Raw genomic sequence first — 23,048 nt, forward strand, 5'->3', positions numbered from 1 at the left:
CAGACGCCCATGCTACCTAAATGTTAAGTAGTTTTTAATGGCTCAAACAGAGTTATTGTTGAAAACTACAGTGCTGTGGAAAACTATTTGCCCCTTTATTTCTTCTGTTTGTGCTTTTTTGCCTCATCTAAATGTTTTAGATCCTCTGACAGATTTTAATATTGTTTTTTATTGACCCTAAAAACAAACTATATACCAAAAGCATTTGTCAAATTATGATTTTATTTATAAAGGGAAATACGGTATCCAAATCAGCCTAGCCTAGTGTGAAAATATAATTTCTACCCTCATTAAATAATGTATTAACTGCAGCTACCCACATTTATTGGTTCAGCTTTAGTAGCCACGGCCAAACCTGATTACTGCCAGAGCTGTAGAATCAAGAAATATCTAAATAGGCCTGACAACATGAAGTAGGCTAAACAATCTCAAACAGCAACACCTCATGCTCAGATCTAAAGACATGTATTAGCAGTTGAAAAGCAAGGTAACTGACATCAGTCTGGAAAGAGTTGCAAGGCTAATTTAAAGCCTGACGGACTTCATCAAATGACAGTTAATCATTATCCTCAAATAAAGAATAAACTCGGAACACTGGGGAACCTCCCCAGGAGTGGCCAGTCCACCAAAATTACTCCAAGAGGACCTTCATGAAGATCCAGGAGGTTGTGAAGAACAATCAACGACATCTAAAACACTTCCCTCCGTTATAGTCAGACGTCTTGATTCAGCAATAAGAAAGAGACTGAAAAGAAATGGCCTCTATGGGAGAGTTTCAGCACCAAAACCACTACTGACTAAAAAGAACATAAGGCCCATCTCACATTTTCACCCTGTATATCTGGTGTGAAGATAACACAGCGTTTCAGAAAACGTGGTGGTAGTGTGATGGTCTGGGGCTGCTTTGCTTCTTTAGAACATGGATGACTTGTTATAATTAATTTAACCATGAACTCTGACGAAGGTCCTGAGGCGGAACCACTTTGTAACACTAGGGTTATGCAACTGGGACACTTCACAACATAGATGGCATCATAAGAAAGGAACATTATATGGAAATGATGAAGGAACGTCTCAAGACATCAGACGGGTCTTCCAAAAGGACATTAGGCAAACAGGCTAAATAGCTACAGGGTGGCAACAAAATCATTGTTTTAGAGTGGCCATGACAAAGCCTTTTCAAAACAATATGGAAGAAACAGCTCTTATAATTCTCCCATTTAGCAAATATAAATAATTTTGTTAATCCTAACAGACTCAAAGTTCAGTCTGGTTTGTTGTCAGTTTTTTTGTTAACGCAGTCTGTGTAAGTACGTGGCTTCACTGATATGTTTTAAATAGTCAAAGTTGTCTGTGAGGCTGCTGCCATTCACATTTCCCCTGCTTTGATCCACAAAAGGCAAATGTGGCTATTAAAATTACATTTAATAAGGACTGATTTTAAAGCACTTACAATCCCGACTCTGTTCCAGATTATTATCTGACTAAACTAAAGTCCACCTCTGTGCCATTATTTTTATCTACACTTGCCTCCATGGTCACAGAGAAAAGGCTGGAGGCCGTATTGAAACTGTTGGACTTGAAGCATTAGAAGTCATAGGAAAAAGTCAGATTTGATTAGTGATATTTAAACTGCAGGGTGAAGGTCTGCAGTATGAACATCAGCTGAGTGTTTTCAGTGCTCAGTGTTTAAAGCCCACCCGCCTGTCTGCTCTTTGACTGAGTTTTCTGGGCCATTAAGTCCTGCTGCTGGTCCGATCTGATGATGAGCAGCCAGACACCCGTGTCGTTCCCAGAGAGGGGAGCGTCCATCTTTATAAGGGTCGTCCGCAGATGGACGTGCATAGGTCCGCCTTTCAAACGGTCCACGGCCAATATTTTATTTTATTTTTTTAGACACAGCTCGTATCATTTTAATGGTTGCCATTTAATCTCAAGACAACCTTGTCATGTAGCAGGCAACCCTTCATTCTTCCGATTTAATTTTTTTTCCCTTCATAACAGCCTCACTAAATGCTGCTGGCCCTGAACCCCTCTGACACATTCAGACAGGTGATCCTTGGTGCTAGAAAAAGGGAGCAATGATTCTTCAATATTTTTCTTGTCTCATCCAAAGAGGCTTCTTGTTTCAGAATGCTCCAACATTCAGACAGACATTTGCTGCAGGCATACTGCAGCTTCTCTGATTTAATCTAAATTATGCTCACTTAATTGCTAATAGATTTTTTTCATAGGAAAAATCACATTTACAATGTGATATTTCTAACGTGCAAGCTGTGTCTTAATGAATGATAACACTACTGAAATATTCAGTAGTAATTTAATTACAGTGACAGGCAGATTTTTGTGTGTGAATGTTTACTTAAGTTATCTTCTTCGATCAGTTTATTCCTCTTGGTAGTAAAGTCTTTTGATGAATTATGGTAATAAATAAAAGTAGATACACTCAAACTAATTTTCCAAAGATTTTATATGAACATTTTTCATTAAACTCTGGTTCCAGTTGACTCGTTTGGGCCGGTTGACTCATAAAGTCAGATTATGACGCCTGATCAAACAAAAAACACTACAACAGATGGAGACATGATTTATTTGTGTTACAGAACCACATTTCCTCACAGCAGACTATGAATAGATTATAGAAAATGACTTAAAATCATTGGTTGTCAGAGCAGGTAAAAAAGATTCCCCTGGCAGGTAGAAATAGTAAAAATATTCTATGGCGTCTTTTGATGCCTGAAAAAGTTTGGTATGAATTGACAGCACTGCAAAAGATAGATACAGTTGTACATGCAGATACAACAGCTAACAGCCAGCTGACAACCAGAGCAGTTAGTTCGACTGCAAATTGAGAACAAGGATTTCTGCTGTTTCAGTGGTTCGGCATTAATTACACAGCAGATCAGAGGATAGCCGAGAACATGTGTTGTGATTTAACGTCCCTGCTGAAACTAACACATCCGCTTGGTTTCAGCCATTAATTACATCGTAGATTTCCTGCTGATGAACAGAGGCAGAATTAACAGTGTGGAGGCTAATTCACAGCTGCCCTACGCACCAACCTGCTGTTAGTGCTGTACAAATAGACCGCTGAGGAATGAAAGCTACACGAACATTAGTATTAACGATCGAGCTGTCAGTTCTGAGCTGGTGACAAACTGCAGACGAGCAAAAATTGGAGTCTGAAAACCAATCAAGAAGTTAATGAGGAGAAAAATTACTCGTCTTTTCCTCCCCACCTCTGCTGAGGAGAGGAGAGCAAGAGAGACCTTTGAAAATGCTACTACATTTGAATGGACCTCATTTGTGTCATCTGGCAGGGATTCTCAAAGATAAAGATTATAGAATAAATTTATATATTCTGTGGGATGAAAAAGACATTTTAAACAATTTCCTTCACTCCAGAGATAATGTAATGATTTTAAAAAACATAAAAATATTCAAACAAGCACCACCAACAAACAGGTTTAGCGAACTCTTATAAATAATGGTAGCCATAGAGTACACACCAAAACATACGGTGTTTAAAGAGCACTTGTCATAGACATAGAATAACAAGGTGCTTTACAACGAAGAGCATCGCCATCAAAATCGCTTTCCTGAATAAAAGTTAAATAATGTAGGGAAAGAGGCAGCATGTTCCACAGCTCGTCCCCCCTCTGGTCCTAAAGCTTACGGGGGAACAACTAATAGCCTCTAACTGGAGGGCCTCAACATACAGACAGGGATGTCAGGTGGGATCAGATTACAGATGTGCTACACAAGGAGTCAATGGAGGAGTAGAGTTAATGGAGCTCAGAGACTTTAAATGAACAGTACTTTTTTATTCTGTCATTGTTCTCCTGTGCTTCGGTTCTCTTTGGTTTATAGTCTTTGTCCTGTGTTTTATAATTAGTAAATCTTTTTGTGCTGTTTAGTTAGGTTATCTGTTCCCTATGTGTTGAGCGTCATTCCCCAGACGATCTTATCACTTCACTCTAGCGCCCTGCTTCGCCCCTCAACTCCACCGTGTTACCAATCACCTGCTGCTTGGTCAGCAATCACCACCACAGCTTAAATACCTCCCAGTTTAGTCAGCTCTTTGCCAGATCTGTCTGTTAGTTTCTGGCCATAATGTTCAGAGTGCTGTGCTCTGTTTTTGTTGTTACCTCTTTTATTTTTAATAAATCACTATTTGGGTCCTGCCAAAAACAAAAAACACACCAGTGCTGGGTTTCTGATGTTTGTCATCAAGGATTTGTTCTGTAGTTCCTGTCTGAAAATCAAAATCCATCCATTCATCCATCCATCCATCCATTCATTTGAATTTATACTGATGATGATAGAAAAATGGAAATCGTTTAGGAAGTATGGAAGTGAACTGTGACTCTAAATCTTAGAAGCCTCCGTTTTGTCCCTGCAGCCTTTTCACCCACCAGTTACGACTCCACCATGACCTGCCGGTCCATCAGCTCTCTGGTAACATCTGACGACAAGGAGTGTGAGGTCGACAGCCAGACGGCCAACTTCACCGTCGACTCCAGCAACTAAAAGAAGAAGAGGAAGGTCACGTTAAGTTCTCCTCTGAACTGAAAACTGTAATCTGCTGGAGGAACAGTTCAGTATTTAATGCAGGTTTTATTACTAAAAGTTGTTTGGACTTTGCCAAGACGATCTGAAAACGGGCTTCTTTTTTTTCTCCATATTTTAAAAAATCTACTGAATTAGATTACTGAAACAAAAAATATAAACATACACAAAGTACAGTACAATCAAAGGTTTACACATCTGCTGTGCTTTGATCAATCATTTCAAAATGTTTCTCACCTTGCATCAGAATATATTTGTACAATTCGAATAAATACATTTGTTACAGAGAAAAAAAGCTCAAAACTTAAAAAACCGCAATAACTGACATAAGTGTGTACACTCTTAAACTAGTATCATCGATGATACTGAATCTGGATAACCAGAAATAAAGTTTTGCTTTCCTACTAGGGTTCTCTTGACATTTGCTCGTTTGCATCATTTAGCTGAAACTAAATTTTACAGAGAGGTTAAAAGGGATCAAATTATCTCATTGTACGAAGGTATCAGTCAGGAGAAGGGGACAAATATGAGACAGCTTCCTATGTACACCATGACACAGGGAAGGGAAGAGCAACTGAAGCATTAGTGTGAAAAATCTGATATTTGTCCAAAATAAATGATAAATAGTTCCAAATACGGTCACTTTGACCTGAAGCCTTCAGGTGTCGGCTAGATAGTTGAAGATGAAGGTGGATTTAATTTTTGGACATCACATTGAGTCTAATTAAACGTTTAAACCAACAGAAGAATCATTTCATGAGAGTGTTGGAATGGCCTAGTGAAAGTCCAGGACTAAGTTCTACCGAAAATCTTTAGGGTCATCTAAAGAGGGCTGTGGATTAGAGATCTTCTCCCACTCTGATTGAGTGGGAGAAGTTTGGCAAGGCTGATCAGACAAATATGATCTAGTCAGGACACGGGAAGCTGCAAAACCTAAATTAAAGGCTGCTTCATCAAAGTATCAGTCACAGGGTGTACACACAGCTTTACCCCTCTAACAGATTTGTTTTTCAGTTGAATTGTACCGGATACACTCTACATTAGAAAACGTTTTGTTTGTTTATCATGGTCTCATTTTTTACATACAAAACCTGTCATTTTAAAAGTGGTGTGCGGACTTAAAGGTCACTGTAAAGGTCAAGTTTAGAGTTTTTGATAAATTTGATATTTTTGACAAAACCTGGTGCTGAATCTCTGGAATCAATTTTTTTTTTAATCTGAGAAATTAAATTTGGACTATAAATAATGCAATTTATAATTTATTATCAGTTTTGTCTTTGATCCAATCTAATACATGTTCTTTCTGCTATCTTAAGAAACGTTTCAATTTATTTTCATTTAATAAACTAGATTTGCCGTTAATCGCTGGGAATAGGGTTAGAGATGGGAGGAGGAGGGATCTATTGGTTGTAATCTGCAAATTGGCCACTAGATGCCGCTACATTCTACTGTACCCACTGCATCTGTTGTATATTGTTCTATTCACTAATGTTTTTCTAATCAGACATATACAAACTGTGTTGTAGTGATGACATTGTTACTCAGTGACATAATCGCATCAGGTGCAAATAAATCTCATTTATCTCGTATCTGTGAAATTCTTTTAAATGTTTTAACAAAAAAATTGAAAATTTTTTCTGAACAGCAGCAGGATAAAGGATCAAAAACTGTCTAAGTTGGTTTTCTGGTTTGTCTCCAGGTTAAAGTTTATTGCAGATTGTTTGCTGGCAGATAAAAAAACAGCAGAGAAGCAGGTTAGACATAAATCACATTCCCCTTCGCTCTGCAGGCACATGATGAGCACCGGCTTCTTATTTATGGCGTCATTTATACCACAGGATTTGCATGTGTATTGTATATTTAACCCTTCACAGCACGCCGGTTATTGTTTACAATTTTTTACCCACTTTGGGACGACCTTGTAGAGTGAGCAGAAGCATCCCTCTGTAACAGAACATTTACGGAGAAACATTTCATGATTTTAGTCTCTGGAAATCTTTGGAAAATATATTTAGGTTCTAGAAAGAAATAATCTTTGTTTAATTTTAGCAAATCAGTTTTTTTTAGCAAACTGTTTGCCACTTTATTACTAATAAAGAGGCTTGGCACCCTTGCTAGTTTATTAGTGTGTTTAAAGCCCTGAAATAAATGAATCTTTTACTGCAGTGATATAATTTCACACTAATAATTCTAACCTTAAAAACTCCCATTTCAACAACAGTTTGCACAAATATTGTCAACCCTGTCATTAATGCGTTCTTCAATCATTGTTTGTCCAACCTTTAGTGCTCTCCTATAATGTTTCCCAGGGTTGGAGCATACAGAGGGAGGGATCTTTGATTATTCATCACTCTACAGTCTCTAGATTATGTCTGGGATTATGATGGCCTTGGAATAAGGTTGGTTTTTTTATCTGGTGAACTATTTGTCATTTGATTTGACCAACTGTAGTTTTCTGGCTGGGGTCACTAGGGTTTTCTTAAACCTTTCTTGGTATTTCAATAAGTTTATGATGCAATGTACTCTCACCAGGTTCCCAGTGCCTTTGGAAGAGAAACAGGCCCACAGCATCAGGGGTCCTCCCCGTACTTAAAAAAGGGTATGATGTTCTTTTCCACATATCAATCTTTTTACACCAAACCCACCTGGAGTGTTTGTAGCTGAAAAGCTCTAAGCTTCTGGTTGAAGTTCCAGTAGAGATTAGAAAACTCCACATTTACGTTTGTGATTGTCAGACAGAAAAGGCTTTTTTTCCCAGCATGATTCCTAAACAACCAGCTGGCATGTAGATAGCATCTGATGAATGGTATGGAGATAAACTGGCTAAACGGCTTAGCCTCTAGCTGTGTTTCTTTAGTACCTACTACTCGACTGTACGGGTCGTTTTCCTTTACAAATGAGTACCACCTCAATGTTGGTGGGGTTCGAAATGTATCGTGACAGGATTTGTATGCGAAACAAATCCATACTCATCCAAGTCTTGGGCCTTGAAATGACTGGAGTATTTATGCTCTTAGATCTCCAATGTTGATTCCTTGATCAAATGGCTTTTAATGCCAGATCTATTATTGGTACCCTTATCATTACAATTTTTCATCATTATGATTAGTATTACTCTTTCTTTTTCCTTCATAGTGGTTGTCAGGACCTCTAAAAAGGCAGGGTATAGTCTACTATGTAATATTTGAGAAGAGTTGTGATTATTTATTTTTATTTCTTTATCTTTTTTTTTTTTTTAAGGAGTTAATTTTCTAATTATGTGAGCCTTTTGCATGGGTCAGCACTGGTTACTTTTGATATACAGTAAGGACACGTTTTTCCAATAGCAAAGGAGAGAGCTTTGCAATATAATACATTATAACTGATTAATGTGGAAAGTAACGTAGGAATTTAAAAATGCCTTAGTGGCATTGATTTTAAAGGGACTGTTGGGGTACCAACAGTGGAGCCACTGGTTATTTAGTTTAAAACAATTATTTCCTGTCTAAATAAATGTACTCAGATTAAAGGATGGGTTTCTGCCAGATTTTCAGTGAGAATATGCTGCTGGATTAGAAGAGGAACTCCACATCTTAATGAGGCTAAAGGGTAAAATTCAGCAGATCTGAAAAGCAGAGCTGAAAGTGGCAAACTCATTGATTTCCAAATGATGAAGTATTCTCGCAAGGTTTTTTTTTCTGGGTTACCTTAAAAGGAAAATCTGAGAGCAGTCTTTGTGGAGCTAACTGGAACTCTGCTTTTCCAGTCCAAATTTATTGGGATTCACTTCCAAAACTTTTACTTGTGCTTGCGTTTGAATAAGGCATCCACAGACGTAATTTAATGTTTATGTTGCTACATGTTTTAGTGGAATAAAAGTCCTGTAAAGTGATGAAGTGTAAATGTGAAGTTGTCCTGGGGACAATATAAAGCAGACAAAGAAAATTACTTGTTTTCTTTTACAGCACAATGTTGGAACATTCATTGGATTCTGCCCCATCTGCTGTAATCAATAACATGACCGTCTTGCTTTTTTATGAAACGCACTTACTCTTAATTTCATCCACCAGTGGTTTTAGAGAGAAGAATGTGGAGTTACCTATAAGGCTTTGACATTATAAATCACCTCTTGAGACCAGATTGTACGGCAGTATCGATTGGTCCTGATACATCACTGAAATTTACTGTCACTTCTGTTTTCAATTAAAGATACAATCAGTCAGATAATGACTTAATTGGATTTCACAGAAGATTGAGCTTTATCGCTGTGTGCTTTACGAGTTTAGTTAAGGAAGGTCATTTTATCACGGTTGCCGCTGAGTTGTCCTTCTGTAGCTGCCGGCCCGTGTACAGCGGCGGGAAGAAAGTGTGACAGGGTCGCTTTTCCTTGAGCTGCCTCGGCCTCAATGAATCACGCCCTCCAATAATAGATAAAATCTGCTGGGATCCTGCAGTGACAGCGCCGGCTGGAATGATGGCGGCTCATTACCGACAGGAGGTCTGTAAAGCTAAGAGGTGAAGGAGGAAATTTTAAAAAAGCTGTGGATGTTCAGTGAAGGACAAACTCTAATTTCTGTAATCTCAGTAAATTTAATTTAAGCTTTATAGAAATTCTGAGAAAGCTGTTTAGAAAGAAAGTGTGATGTATGCAGAGAACTGTCTTTTATAACAGAATTAGATATAAAATCTGCTTTTTTTCTTCATATTTGCAAGAAATGTTTAAATAACTCTTCATTGCTTTATATTTTTCTTCCTCTTAACAGCTCACTAGGTTTTCTGTTGGACTTTGGCTGCTTTTTCACTCATTTGTGGTGAAGTAACAGGCTATTTTCTCAGAAATGTTTTTTGTTTAAAAAGAACTGGACTCTGACTTTAGGGTTTGTTGACTAATAACAACCAGATTCAGCTAAGAACTAGTCTTAAATAGGATCTTTAGGCACTTTGTTACCAGCAAACCTTCACAATTTCTTCCCTAAAACCACAGAACAGAATTTGGCTGTCAGGATCCAGTCATTTAGGACCAACAAAGTCATACAGTGAATGGATCAGCTGGAGGAAGAGGCATCTGCTGTAGACGGATCTGTAAGGCCCGATATGTCTTGGTTTCAGCCTCCCCTCGCCAACTCTACTCATAATGTTAAAGACACTTTCAGGTACAAAGACCGGATGGAAAAGGTCAAAAGTCAAAGAAAATCTTCCAGAGACGTTCAGAAAGTTTTAAGAACTACATCTGGACCACTTTACCAGGAAGTCGTACTACTTGAAACCTTTTACAGCATTTTCTTTTTTCCTCCATTACTTCTTTAGAAGTGCAGATCAATCAACTCTACATGTTTATGATTTAAGGTTAACATACAGGTTCATGCCAACTGTGAGGAATGATGGTGGAGGCATGATGATTTGGTTTGTTTTAGCAACACCATTTGATTTCTTCACTGCGTGTTAATCAGGACTCTCTGAAAGCCGGAAGTGATTCTTTTACAATATTTTTTCACATTTCTGTGTGGGCTCGCTTATTCAAAGCACCATAACTGCTGTTTAAGGTTGTTTTCCAGCCAAAATTTTTCTTTTTCTTTAAATATCTTGACTTTAAATATTCTTCTGTAGAAGTGTGTGTTGTCACTTGTTCCCCTCAGTTCCTATCAAGCATAAGTACAATAAGTAAATGGACTTGACTAAAAAGTGTTATTTTCTTATACTTCATAGTTTTCCCTGATGAAGAAGTTTTGTTTGTGCCTTTTTGAATATTTGATTCACCATATTTTCCTAACAAACACCCAGTTAGGCTCATGCCAAAGCATACCATTATCAAGGTGTGTTTTTACCATATATGTTAAATGAGTTTGCTACTAACAGAAATAACTCATAAATTTCAAGCAGGAATTCAACTAAGATTACTAAATAAAAACTTACAAGCGAGTTACAGACTCTGATGATCATCAGTGGACTTTGTTTTTCTCCAGTGAGACTAGAGGCTGACTGACCCCTCTCTAATTCAGGTGTCAGCCCAGTTCTTCTTTATGAGCTCTGTGTCCCGCCTCCCCGGGGGGAAGCTTAAATCAGCGTCTCTGTGACAAAACCTCTGAGTGGCTGGAACGCCCCCAATCAGCACCTCATAATGAGCACGCTCAGCAGAAGTCGGGTCCTGCTCCAGCTCGGAGGAGGGGACACAGGCTGAGTCACCTCCTAAACTGACCTTGTGTCATTAAAACACAATGACTGTCAGGACTTCTCTTCATATTGGAAAGCAAAACTGTAAATTAGTATTTATATGAATGTCGAAACACCAGTTATTTGTAGCATTAACACAAATCAGAAATCTGCAGATAGATTTTAAACTATTAGTTTTAGTGTATACTGAGAACTTAAAATACATGCATTATATTATAAACCAGGAAGCCAACAAGTTATGGCTCAAAATAACCACTATATGAAGTGATTGTTTGGTATATTTGAATTTCAGTTTGTTTGGAGAAATTTTTTTTTTTTTTTTTATCTATTTGATTTTTTTACTTATTTTATTTTATTAAATTTCAGGAAAATATCTGAAACCCTGCTAGGCTCTCCACAGCCCACAGCATAATTTATCCAAGCCTTGTTCCTCAGGGCCCGCTGTCCTGCAGATTTTACTTTGATATGAAGGATCAAGCCATTCACTACAGTATCTTCCATCTATTGCCGTTAAATGAATTCAGATTTTACTGCTGCTGCTTGATCTCAAACTAAAAAATTAAACCTCTAATCCAACCTCTAATATGAGTTTGTTGCCAATAAGACAGCACTTAGTCTTCCTCTATAACCTCTCCCAAGGTACGATCATACGGAGAACGTATCTTTGACCATTCCTCTGTGCAGGACGCTCTAGATCCTCCAGATTCCTGAGTTCTCCCTTGTGGATGTAACACAACCTCCTCCTTGCTGTGAGATGATGCAGCTGCAGTTAAAGATAAATTAATTTTATGTTATCAGTAGCAGAGGAAGCAGGTGAAGAGGCTTTTGGTGAAGAAAGCTCCACCTCAACATCCTTTATTGTTCAGTAGTCCTGACTGTTGGACCTAGTTGTCCTTGGGTCCAAAAGTCAAATAAAGGACAGTAAATATTTAATGGTTTATAGTGTGATTGGTTATTGTAGCCAACTGCTAAAGCATTGTGGGATCCAGCTGGTTGTGGAGAGCAGCAGCAGAACACACTGCATCTTGGGGTTACAATTTAGCCTTCCAGAACTCTGTAGGACCTGCTTTTCGGTAAAACTGCCACCCAGAACCCTGATGAAGCTGCCACCTCAATAATAAATCTCCATCACTACAATATGGAAGGTTTTCAAACATGAGCAGCCTGTTTAAAGTCATGCCACAGGATATCAATTGGGTTAATGTTAGGACTTTGACTAGGCCATTACAAAACCTTCATTTTGTGTTTTTTTTTATCCATTCAGATGTGGACTTGCTTGTGTGCTTCTGATCATTGTTGCAAACCCAAGTGTGCTTGAGCTGAAGGTCACAAACTGATAACTGGACTTTTCCCTTCAGGGTTTTTTGGTAGAGAGCAGAATTAATGGTTTATTTGATCACAACAACTCAGCAAAGCAGCTCCAGACCTTCATACTACCATCAACATGTCTGAATCTCAGTATTGTGATTTGTTTTCTTCAAAACGCTGTGATAGTTTTACGACAGGTGTAACAGGACGCACACTTTCCAAAACCTTCCACTTTTGTTTGTTTAGTCCACAGAATATTTTTTCAAAGGTCCTAGGGCTCAACCAGATGTTTTTGGAGAAATGTGAGATTTTTGCCCAGTCTCTTTCTGTTTACTAAATCATGAACTTTAACTTAAAGAAGGAGAGGCCTGGAGTGCTTTAGATGTTTTACTGAGTTCTTTTGTGACCTGGATGAATCATCGATTGCAGCAGCCACAGAAGGTTCACTGCGATTCCATTTTTTCTCCATTTATGGATAATGACTCCCACTGTGGTTCACTGGAGTCCCAAAGCCTTGGAAGTGGCTTTGTAAACCTTTCCAGATGGATGGAAACTGACTTTGACTTTGTTTCTCATGTGTTGACGTGTTGCTTTTAGATCTTTTAACCTACTTCATGCTTTCAGACAGGTTCTATTTAAGTGATTTCTCGTTTCTACAGACCTGGCTGGTGACATAAATGAAAGAAATTAAATCCTGGAAGCGAAGTAACCTTTAGTTAGAATAACTGTTGTGGTTCTCCTCAGCTTGCTCTAGTATGTTCTTTGTATCTGTTGCTCTTTGTTCCACTTCTGACATAAAGGTAACAAAAAGTTGAAGCTCTTCTACACGAGTCCTACATCAGCTGGCAGTGCTCAGAGGTCTTTCTGATCCTTGGCCTGTAAAAAGCAGCATTTTGATTCAAAAACATTGTTCTCCTGGTTTGATACTCCAGTAATTTCTGGGATTACTGGCATCTTCAGCCCCTGAGATATTATTATATGTGTTAATGTGTGACCTGTAATACTAAATGACTGGGGGAGTGTATCTAACACGGATGGGTCTATTTAAATCTATCATAGCATAGCTGCATCAAAACTTTGAGGTAAAGCTTTAATTAGCTGAAATATATTTAATTTGACTTTAGTACCCTCAAATATCATGTAATCTGGTGTTTTATCAACAGCACAATAAGCATATTTAAAATTTCTACATCTATAGTCTGTGTTAAAGTTTAAGCATATATGAAAGCCCATCAGTGGCGGCTCAGTTCTCTTATTAATTTCAATTCAATTCAAATTCAAAAATACTTTATAAATCCCAAAGGGAAATTAAATTCCCAAAGGGAAATAAAATAAAATAATCTTATAATTTTATTTATCTTATGCCTTGGGCCGGCTCTGATGCCCAGTTAATTTATTTATTTGTTCGTTTTTTCTGTTTTACTAAAGAAGGACCAGTGTAAAAGACAAGCTGCAGTAAAAGTGGAATTGATCCATCCTGTATACTGGGCTTCAGGCCTTCCAGCGTAGAAGTGATAGGCTCTGATGGCAGAAAGGGAAAGATGTATGTTGTGGCTTACTTTTTAATGTTTAAATGTTATGTATAGTATAGTATGATCTTTCAAAGTCTTTAGTTATTTTAAATGACAGATGTTATTGGGGGAAAATGACCAATATGACATTTTTAAAAAGAAAAAAAAATCAGTTTTATTTTTATTTTATTCCTATTGTTTAAATAATCATTTCATCATTATTGAAAACAACTACTCTAACATTTTTATTTTAATCTTATGCTGATTATAATATCTTACTGAGCCATTTAACTGCTGAACAGTTTGAGAATGAGGTCTGGATTATGAGGTTTGGTGCTTCACAAGTTGACCTTTTATGACCCATAACCCCTTTGTGTTACTTTATCCGGTTTGTTTCTCCTTATCCGTTTTAATTCACATGTCATTTCCATCGCTAGATGCTTATTAACGCAGTGCATGACGCAGTAATAAACACTACATGGGTTTAAATCTCCCTTCAGTGTTGAAATAATTGCACAGAGAATAAAACATCAGGACAGTACTCCAGCATGCGGAACTTGCGGTGCATCAAATTAGACAAAGGAAGCTCATCAGCGCAGCGTAAACTTTTATTTTGGTTTGTGTTTCCCCAACATGAATACATTTATTATGCGTTCGCCCCGCATCCTCCGGTACTTTAACTCCCACAAATCTATTCGGCCGGCACAAACTGCAAAGCCACTCTAGTCACCTTGAAATTTCCTCTGCTATTTTCCAATTAAAAGCTTAATAGCCCTGTAGACGGGCTCCATGCGGTGAAGTTTACCGGGCTCTTATTCTGTGCGAGGCGCGCCGCTCGGATCCCATTATTTGCTAGAATAAACCTTTTTTTACGGTCAGAAATGGGCCCCGGCTTTGTCCGGTGTTATGTTTCATTGCCCTCTATTAGTCCGGCGGAGGGGACATATCAGCGTCCCCGACATAGTTCCCAAAGGTCCTTTTATAAATGCAGAGAGCTAATCATCTAAGTTATGCACGATTGTGTAAAAAGTGCGAAGGTGCGTGCTTTCTGTTTTGTTTGTTTGGACTTTTTTTTTACAGCTTGGAGACAACAGAGCAGGAAATTGAGATTAAATGAACAGTCTTTAGAAAAATGTAAATAGACAAGAATACACGCTGTGTGTGACGTTTCCTAACAAATAAAGAAGGAAAATCTTACTGCATTTAATACATCAAATTATGTTGATTAAACATTCGGATATTTATTTTGAAGGACAGATTTCTCCATAATATAATATAAAATATATGTTTGAAAACAATAGTGGTTTTCAAACGGTGGATATGGCTCTTCACCAAGGGTGCAATGTGTGAGAGGGCAGCCAGACCATGTATCTCAGTTCCTCCCAGAAAATGTTTTAATGCTTTGAAGCATATCCAGTCAATGGGGGGTTCCTGTATTGTACAGAATGTAAGCATTGTAATAATATAGCCAGTTTGGTCTGGTAATAAATTTGCAATTGGTGTTTGCACTGAGATTCATATTTAGGAACAAAATGAAAAGGGTTTTTCCCACAGTTTTTAGTTGAACTTCCCTCTTACTGAGCAAGGACTCGTGAAAACACTTTCTAATTTATGAAATCATCTTCCATCTGTTAACTTTAGATTACAACTTAAAATTATCTAGGCAAGTGTGAAAATCACTAAATATTATCTGGTCACACTTTTTAAAACACAGTTTGAATTTGTGAAACCTATCTGTAAAAAAACATTGACATTCAAATTTTTTAATAATTACACTATCTTTCCTGATGGAAGTGGAGTGACTCTCCCAGGGGGAATTCACGGAAGGACCCCCACTTTTTGCAAGTAAAAATAGGACATGTTTATTAAAAAAGGCTTAAGGCAGCGACTGATGGAATCTTTAAATATATCTCTTCATTTTTTAGCATTTATGTATTTTGCCCTAAATGTATGTTGGATAAATATGAAGGTGGAAATATAACATAAAGGTCCGGATGTTGTAGTGTTGCGTTCAGGTACGTCAGTCATGTTTTCCCATCAGATCTTTGAGTTTGGACTTAAATATATTTATTTGTCTTTTCTGAATAAATTGTTTTATTATTATATTTCACATTTTCCTGCATGTTTACTGTTAATGATGAAGCTCCTTCCTGGTTAAAACTAGAGCTAACTTTAGGGGCTCTTATCCTTAATTTGTGGCTGTTCCTGTGGAGCAGGCAGAGGTTAAAGGCGTGGAAATCTCCTCGCCTATGGAAGCAAATCGTTACCATATTTCAAATGAAAAAGCATTTCCAGAAATGCTTTTTCATTTTAAGAATGCGGCTGCTTTGTTTGACTCATAAATGAAATTAGTAACCAATCATCCTATTTACATTTTAATTTTCTTCTTCAAAACTGCTCATTCTTTCACTTAATTAAAATGAAAAAGAAAAATACTTTTGAGATTTATTTTTCAAAATATGCCTCAGCAAATAGATACCAAAATTTAATTTGAAATGTAAAATTTGAAAATGAAAAAGCATTTCTGAAAATGCTTTTCTTTTGAAATATGGTAATGATTTGCTTTTATACTCGCCCACTTTCTGCCACGCATGGATATTTTTATGCAGCGTGCAGCCGCTTTGACGCGAGTGACAGCGTTTGGTTACTCGTCTCCATAAGAGCGTGTCAGTGTGATGCATATCTGTGCTGTCAGCCGCAGGAAAAGAGGATCTTCCACTACAAGCCAACACCTCTTATCTCCATCCTGTTATCCGTGCAGCAAAGCGGCTTCTTCCAGCTCCATCTCTCTGACTGATCTCAACGATTCTCCAGCAGATGTTCTTGCGCGTCCAGGAAAACGACCGACAGAAGGAACGGTTACGGATCCCCGTACCTCTACATGGGGGCTCCGGTGTCCCAGCCCGGGCTCCGCTGCAGAGGACACCCAAGTGCGCCCGGTGCCGAAACCACGGCGTCCTGTCGTGGCTCAAAGGACACAAGCGTTACTGCCGCTTCAAGGACTGCACCTGCAAGAAGTGCATCCTCATCATCGAGCGGCAGCGCGTCATGGCGGCGCAGGTGGCGCTCCGGAGGCAGCAGGCCAACGAGAGCCTAGAGAGCCTCATCCCGGAGTCCCTCAGAGTGCTGCAGGGCATCGGTACGAGCGGGGCCGGCGAGGGGAACCAGGGAGCCCCGTTGAGGACGGTGGAGCGGCTCGGAGCCTCTGCAGGCCGGAGCGCAAACACACACAAGTAGAAGAGTCAGAAACAGAAAACTTTGACTTTAAACTTTGAACTTGGTTTGTAAAGTTGATTTGATTATAGCTCAACAAAAACAGAAAAAAAAAACCAGTGCCTAAACCGTTAAATAGATCAGTATTCTCAAAACTCTGATCAATATACTTCAGATTACACAAACAACTGAAGGAACATTAGCCAATTAAATGTGTTCATTTCTTAGAAGACTACTTAAAATAAAAGTATGCAAATGTTGATGATTGAAATGTGTATCTGAACTTATTTTGACAGATTTTGAAAGATAGTCGCCTGCAACTTTTCAAACATTTAAACAAGGAAGGAATCCATGAACCCTCTTTTTCTGTTTATCTTTTCAAATCAGATAGCAGCAAAATTTGTTCAAACCTGTTAAATAAACAAAAAACCTACTTTTATCAAATGAAATATCAAAAATAATGAAGCAGTTTCAGGCAAAACATTTAGAGACAGAATGATAAATATGAAAATAAATAAAAACAACTCATTCTTGGTTTTTAACAATTAAGGACATTCCTATATTTGAAGTTTCTATTAAAAAAACTATTTGACAACAGAGACATTAAGGACATCCTTCAATCAAACAAGGTGTGAAAATTTTGACAGGTGGGCGGGACTTCCGGTGGCTGGGACATCCTAGGGCGGGACTTCCGGTGGCTGGGCCTTCCTGTGACGTAACCGGATATCATCATTAATCGGAAGTTGTCATTAGCCGGATATCATCATTAATCGGATGTTGTCATTAACCGGATATCATCATTAATCGGATGTTGTCATTAACCGGAAGTTGTCATTACAAGGAAGCGAATCTTTCTAATTGTATGTTTTTAGATGTTTTTTACATCTAAAAACAAAACATGTAGTTTCTCCACTTTAAAGGAACAGTCAATTTAATGCAGGCACATCACACGAAATTCTGATAAAAAGAGAAAACCTGACAGATTGTAAATTCATTTTGTTTTAACACGGGTTATTTAGATGGATGTTTTTACATCTAAAAAACAAGGAAGACAAAAAGTAGATACAGAACCTTTCTTCCTCTGCTCAAATGTTTGAGTAATCTAATCTGCACCAGTAACTTGTAGATGATCTAAAAAACAGAGAAACCAATGAACTGAAAAAATAAAAAATAAAGGTTATAAAATCCTCAGACATGTCACTGTTTATTGAATTAAAGCAGACATCTTGTGTATTGTCTCAGACAGTCTTCACACCAACTGTAGTCAAAAGTAATTAAGAGGAAAATAGCACTTTCCTGGCTATAAGTCTGGAGCATTGTCTGATAATACACATCCACTGTTTAATGAATAGATGACCAGACCTCTGACACGTCACTGTTTGTTGAATTAAGTCGTCTGCGGTTTTGCGGAGCTGTGTGTATATTCTTTAATGCGAAAAAACCCCCCCCCAAAAAAAAACCAGAGAGCAAAGTGTACCGGAGTCAAATTCCTTGTTTGTACATCCGAACTTGGCAATAAAGCTGATTCTGATTCTGATTAAGGGAATAGGAGAGAGGATTTGTCAGCTTAACTGTCAAATAACAAATATTTGAAAAAAAAAGGACATTTAAAAATTGCTGTCATTTCCTTTCCTCAAGGCACCTGAGCAAGTCTTTTGTTCTTGTTGTAATAGTGTGCCGGGGTTTCATTAACATAACTTTTAAATATCTTTGCCATGAATTGGGGATGGGTTTGGTTCCTCACTGATCACTTTAGAGACACCTGCGAAATTTCTTTCAATCCAATTAAATCTCTACAGACTAATTTTGCATTTTTCCTCCAGGAGAAAAGACACCATCTACTGATTCAATCTATTGAGATACAACTGATTCAAATAATTAAAGAGAATAAAAATAATTAAAACAATAAGATGATAAAAAACATAAAAAATTAAAAATTAATGATAATATGATTGATAAAAAATGAATGGACTGAAATTTATTTATTAATCTACTGAATAACAGAAGTATTTTAAAGTCTATTCTTTGATATATGGGGAGCCAATGTAATGACTTTAGAACTGGGGTGATGTGCTTCACTTTCTAACTTTTAGTGAGGACTAGAGGGTGACACGGGAGTGGATTTTCTCTCCTGTCCCATCCCGCTCCCACAGAAAATGTCTTGTAACATCCCAATCCAGGCCAGCATAAAAAAAAATAAAACAAATAAATCCTGTCCCGTCCCACTCCTGGTAAATTGACTCCCACTCCCATCCCACTCCCATTTAGAACGACTCCCACTCCTGTGCCTCTCCCATTTTTGTTTAATTCATTTAGTCTTTTGGTAATTTCTTTCTTTGAAAGACCAGTTAGGTCCCTGTTTTTAGCTGTAGTCAAGGCCAGTTAAAGTAAAAAGAATAATAATCAAGAAATAAAATATCAAACAAGGAAACAGACCATGTCTATCTTAGTTGAATAAACAAAATGTATATAGTTGTATTTTACTCATTTATTAAGTGATTGTTTCCTTTGAACAATGACATTACTTTTATGTTTCAAGTTGCTGAAATGAAAGAAAAATGCACCTAGCAAGAGAACTGTACTTGGTGAACAAAAGTGCAAAAAGGCAAAACCTTCACAATTTAGAAACTGTACCTCAATGGTTCACAGCCCTGGTCCTCAAGGACAAAATTAAAACAATAAAATCATCATTAAATATTAAGTGTACCCCTAATTACATGATGTCATCTTTAAAATTATACTTAATTATTCAGTGGCACATTTAATGGTACATTACATTTTTTTCTATTTCACAACGTATTTATTTAATATCTTCCCTTTATAAAGCCTTTCCCCTCTACTGTGGCAAAGGCTCTTAAATCTTTAGTGCACATGCGAGCAATTTTGTTGGTCAGATGAGACTTGACATGTGATGGTACTTTCGTTTGACGAATGAAGAAATTCAGGGCTGATTCAATCCAGAATCTGCCTAACAAGTGTCCCTTAATCACTGGTGTACATGATTACAACTAAACATGTTTTACAAGCAGCATACTGCGTGTTAACACCGCTACATTCAACTCTCCTGAAGTTCGGTAATATTTGCGACTTTCCTGTCAGCTCTATAAGTTTAATAGATTAGTTTAATATAAGTTCCTTTTTTTTTTTTTTCTAATTTCAAGTATGAACTCTGACAGCGAATCAAGCATGTTTAAATCTTTGTAAACAGATAACATTACCGTTGTGAAAATGAGAGGAATAGGCATGTAAATGCCAAGTGTTACAAAGTATTAGAACCTAAATACTCAAATATAATTGTACCTGGAGTTGTAACAGTTGTAAAGCTGTGTACTTTTTTATTTTATTTTATTTTTTCTTGTTTTGCCTTCCGTTTTTGGTCATTAGATGTAATAAGCAAAAGAAGAGTGTGGAACTCTCTTATACAACTTTAAAACCTAAACGCATGAAGCAAAACCAAAGAGCATGAATAATACATACAAACCAGAACTCGAGGACCTCCCACAATCATTAGTCTGCTGTTTGTTGATTTATTGTTTTTCAGCCATACAAAATATTGTAGAAAGAAAGGTGGTTTAATTAAAGTTGAGACCGGCATTGTTGAACAAAGATAAGGTGAGTAGCTGGCTCTGTGTTGAACTTATTTCCCCCCTTGAACTGGTATAACTCGACTAAATGTAACTGGTATAAAGAAAAAAACAAACTTAAGTACAAATCCAGCTGCTTGTGGCATTCAAGTAGTCCTTTGCTAACAATTCAGACCAAACCAAACTATACCAAAGCCATAACAAATGCTTTGAGAATCTTGATAGCTGTAGATGTGGAACGTAACTTTGTGGACCTAACCAGGTGTAAACCATCTGCAAAGCATGAAAATGAACATAAACATAAAAAGAAAAGCTGAGGTGGTAAAAATCAGGTTTATAGGAAGGTCCACTTCATCTTGCCAACATAAAAGTCCGTTTTTTACTTACCCAGAATGCATTGCACCTGCTTTCAACTCAATTTTTTTTTTTAGGACATTCAGCTTTAATCCCTACTATGGTCTCTCTGAACCCTTATACTTTATATAATTGAGATCAGGTGGCCTTGCTCTATCACACCAGGGAGACTAGTTAAGTCTTGAAGTGTAACAATTGCTTTCACCAGGACTAATTTGGCTAGCTGGTTTGGTGACCACTGGGCCATTTCTGAGCTCCCATTCAAGAAGCAGGTCTGAACTCACACCTTTCTGGTAAGTTTTCTCATCTTGTTAAAGTGGTTATGCGTTATTATGGACCACAACCTAAGCATTCTGGAGGTTATGCGGTGTATGAAACGCTGGAATAGCTTCTGAAGATTGTATTGGCATCTGGGGTGCCTGGATGGTGACAGCTTACAAAATAAAAAAGAAAGCCTGTGTTTTAATGGTGTTTGCCAATCCTCTTGTAAAAATCAGTGATGTTCACTCTAAAACCGATTTTCAAATTAACTGTTAAGAATGTGCAAAACCTAAACTATATGACACACACCAAGGCTTGATCAACCTTGGCTGGGGCTCCCTCGGGTAGGGTGTCTAGTGATAATGGCCGAAACACCCCATGATCCCGAGGTCCACTACTGATGATGTGTCTAACCCTTTAATATTAAATGTTTAATATTAGATGTCTACTATTTAGTGTTCAACTATAGGCGTTTTTGACTTAATTTTGCTTCAATCCTGAGCTATTCTTCATTTTCATGTTTTAGACTCTGCTGTTCTTCTTTTCCTCACTACTGTGTGTTTCAATACTGGTTTTTCTGTATTTTACACTGTAAAATGGAATCTTTCCAAACTTGGGGTTTTCAGAAACCAGTCTTTCAGGACTTAATTCTTACAGTGGGATTAGGACTTTAGCATTTACTTAGTAAGTTAACTTGTGTGAGGGAGAGTTTAGGCAGCCTTAGCATGTGATACCAGTCTGTTGATGTCACAACTCTGACTTTAGCTCTTATTACTAATATTTCCTCTGCTTGGGTGCGGCCAAGGACATGAGAGCTGCGGACGGCGTGCGACGGCCAGTGCACTACCTTTGACTTTCCAGTTTCAACCACTCAGTCGCTGGACGAGTTGGGGAGAGTCATCGAGAGAGATAAATTACCCAGAGCAACAGAACATCCTCCTTCAGTGTTTCCAAGCACTGATTTTAGGCCTGCAGGTTAGGACTCAAACATTTGTGATGATTTGTCATTTCCTAAAATGCACAGCCTTTAAGGTCCAGAGGGGTGATGGCTCTCCGCACATCACTGGGAGGATGGTTGACCAACAGGTATGTTTTGCTTCACCTCAAATCTGAACATTGTGTGTTCACTCAGTGAAGGAATGACAACATTTTAAGCATTATTTATTTATTTATTTTTCTATTTTAAAGGGAGACCTGCTGGACTCGACCATTCCCCCGAATCCTGTGTGGTTCAGCCCAACGATGCTGGAGGAGATGGACCGGATCGTTCCTGCGTCTGGCCGTGACGCTCCCTTACCGACACGTGCTCCGAAGGGGAAGAAGGTATTTTTGGATGATCATTTTAAATTTGATGTGCTAAAAATGGTCTGTCAGTCATTTCATTGCAATTTGTTTTTGTCTTTTTATTTAGAAAGCCAGTGTGAGACGTCCTCCACGACCCGATCCCTCCAAGCCGACACCGGAAGAGCTGCAGGTCTGACACTGTTTTAACCTTTGATCTATCATTACAGAAAGGATTTCAAACTGTTTTCTGTGTTTTAAAGTTGAATAGTAGTGGATGTAAGTTGGCTTCAATTATATTTGCAACAGATATCTCAACATGTTTTGTGCATCTTCTGTACTTTCCACCAAATTTAAAGCTCCTGTTGATTTCAGGTGGAGGGAGCTCCGACTGAGAGGACCAGGCCAGCCCGTTGCCAGCCCAGGAGAGCCGCCCCCATGTTGGAGGTTGATGCCCCCGCCGAGTCCTCTCCCGTGCCTCTGGAGGACCATGTCAGGTGATGACAGCTGCCAGGTAACTTTCATGAATAATCTACTGTTGTAATGTCAAATATTTTAAATATGTAAATACTGGAAACTAAACTTTATTAACCTTTTAACTGGCGGCACAAAAATCACCAAAACCTACTGAAGCCGGTGTTGTGAGACACTTGCCTGGTTTGTTGCCAGTTAATAGGATAATAAAAGTTTTGGTTTAATACAGTTATATATTTAACACAGAATTTATGTTAAAATGCTAAAACTTTGCCATTTTCTGATTATGATTCAGGCTTCTTTGTTGGAACCCTGCACCAACGGTCCGCCTGTCCAGACTGTG

General features: G+C 38.0%; 2 protein-coding genes across 3 annotated transcripts in view; both read left to right on the top strand.

Annotated features, from left to right (window-relative positions):
• The window catches only part of LOC124865140 (doublesex- and mab-3-related transcription factor 1-like), a 42,199-nt gene extending 36,045 nt beyond the window's left edge, over positions 1-6,154 (top strand). For both annotated transcript variants that reach the window (XM_047360104.1, XM_047360103.1), the window contains exon 6: positions 4,403-6,154. In XM_047360104.1, the coding sequence (XP_047216060.1) occupies positions 4,403-4,530 (128 nt within the window). In that variant the 3' untranslated portion in view covers positions 4,531-6,154. The remainder of the gene's footprint in view (positions 1-4,402) is intronic.
• A 9,943-nt stretch (positions 6,155-16,097) lies between these two features.
• On the top strand, positions 16,098-17,160 carry LOC124865144 (doublesex- and mab-3-related transcription factor 3-like). Its single transcript, XM_047360107.1, has one exon. The coding sequence runs from the start codon at positions 16,356-16,358 to the stop codon at positions 16,773-16,775; it is 420 nt and encodes a 139-aa protein (XP_047216063.1). The 5' UTR covers positions 16,098-16,355; the 3' UTR covers positions 16,776-17,160.
• Positions 17,161-23,048: the final 5,888 nt, after the last annotated feature.

Source organism: Girardinichthys multiradiatus, unplaced genomic scaffold, assembly GCF_021462225.1.
Source record: "Girardinichthys multiradiatus isolate DD_20200921_A unplaced genomic scaffold, DD_fGirMul_XY1 scaffold_27, whole genome shotgun sequence".
NCBI classification, from domain to species: domain Eukaryota; kingdom Metazoa; phylum Chordata; class Actinopteri; order Cyprinodontiformes; family Goodeidae; genus Girardinichthys; species Girardinichthys multiradiatus.

Excerpts from the sequence above, each read along its gene's own strand:
- LOC124865144 (XM_047360107.1), top strand. The coding sequence starts at position 16,356 with ATGTTCTTGCGCGTCCAGGAAAACGACCGACAGAAGGAACGGTTACGG.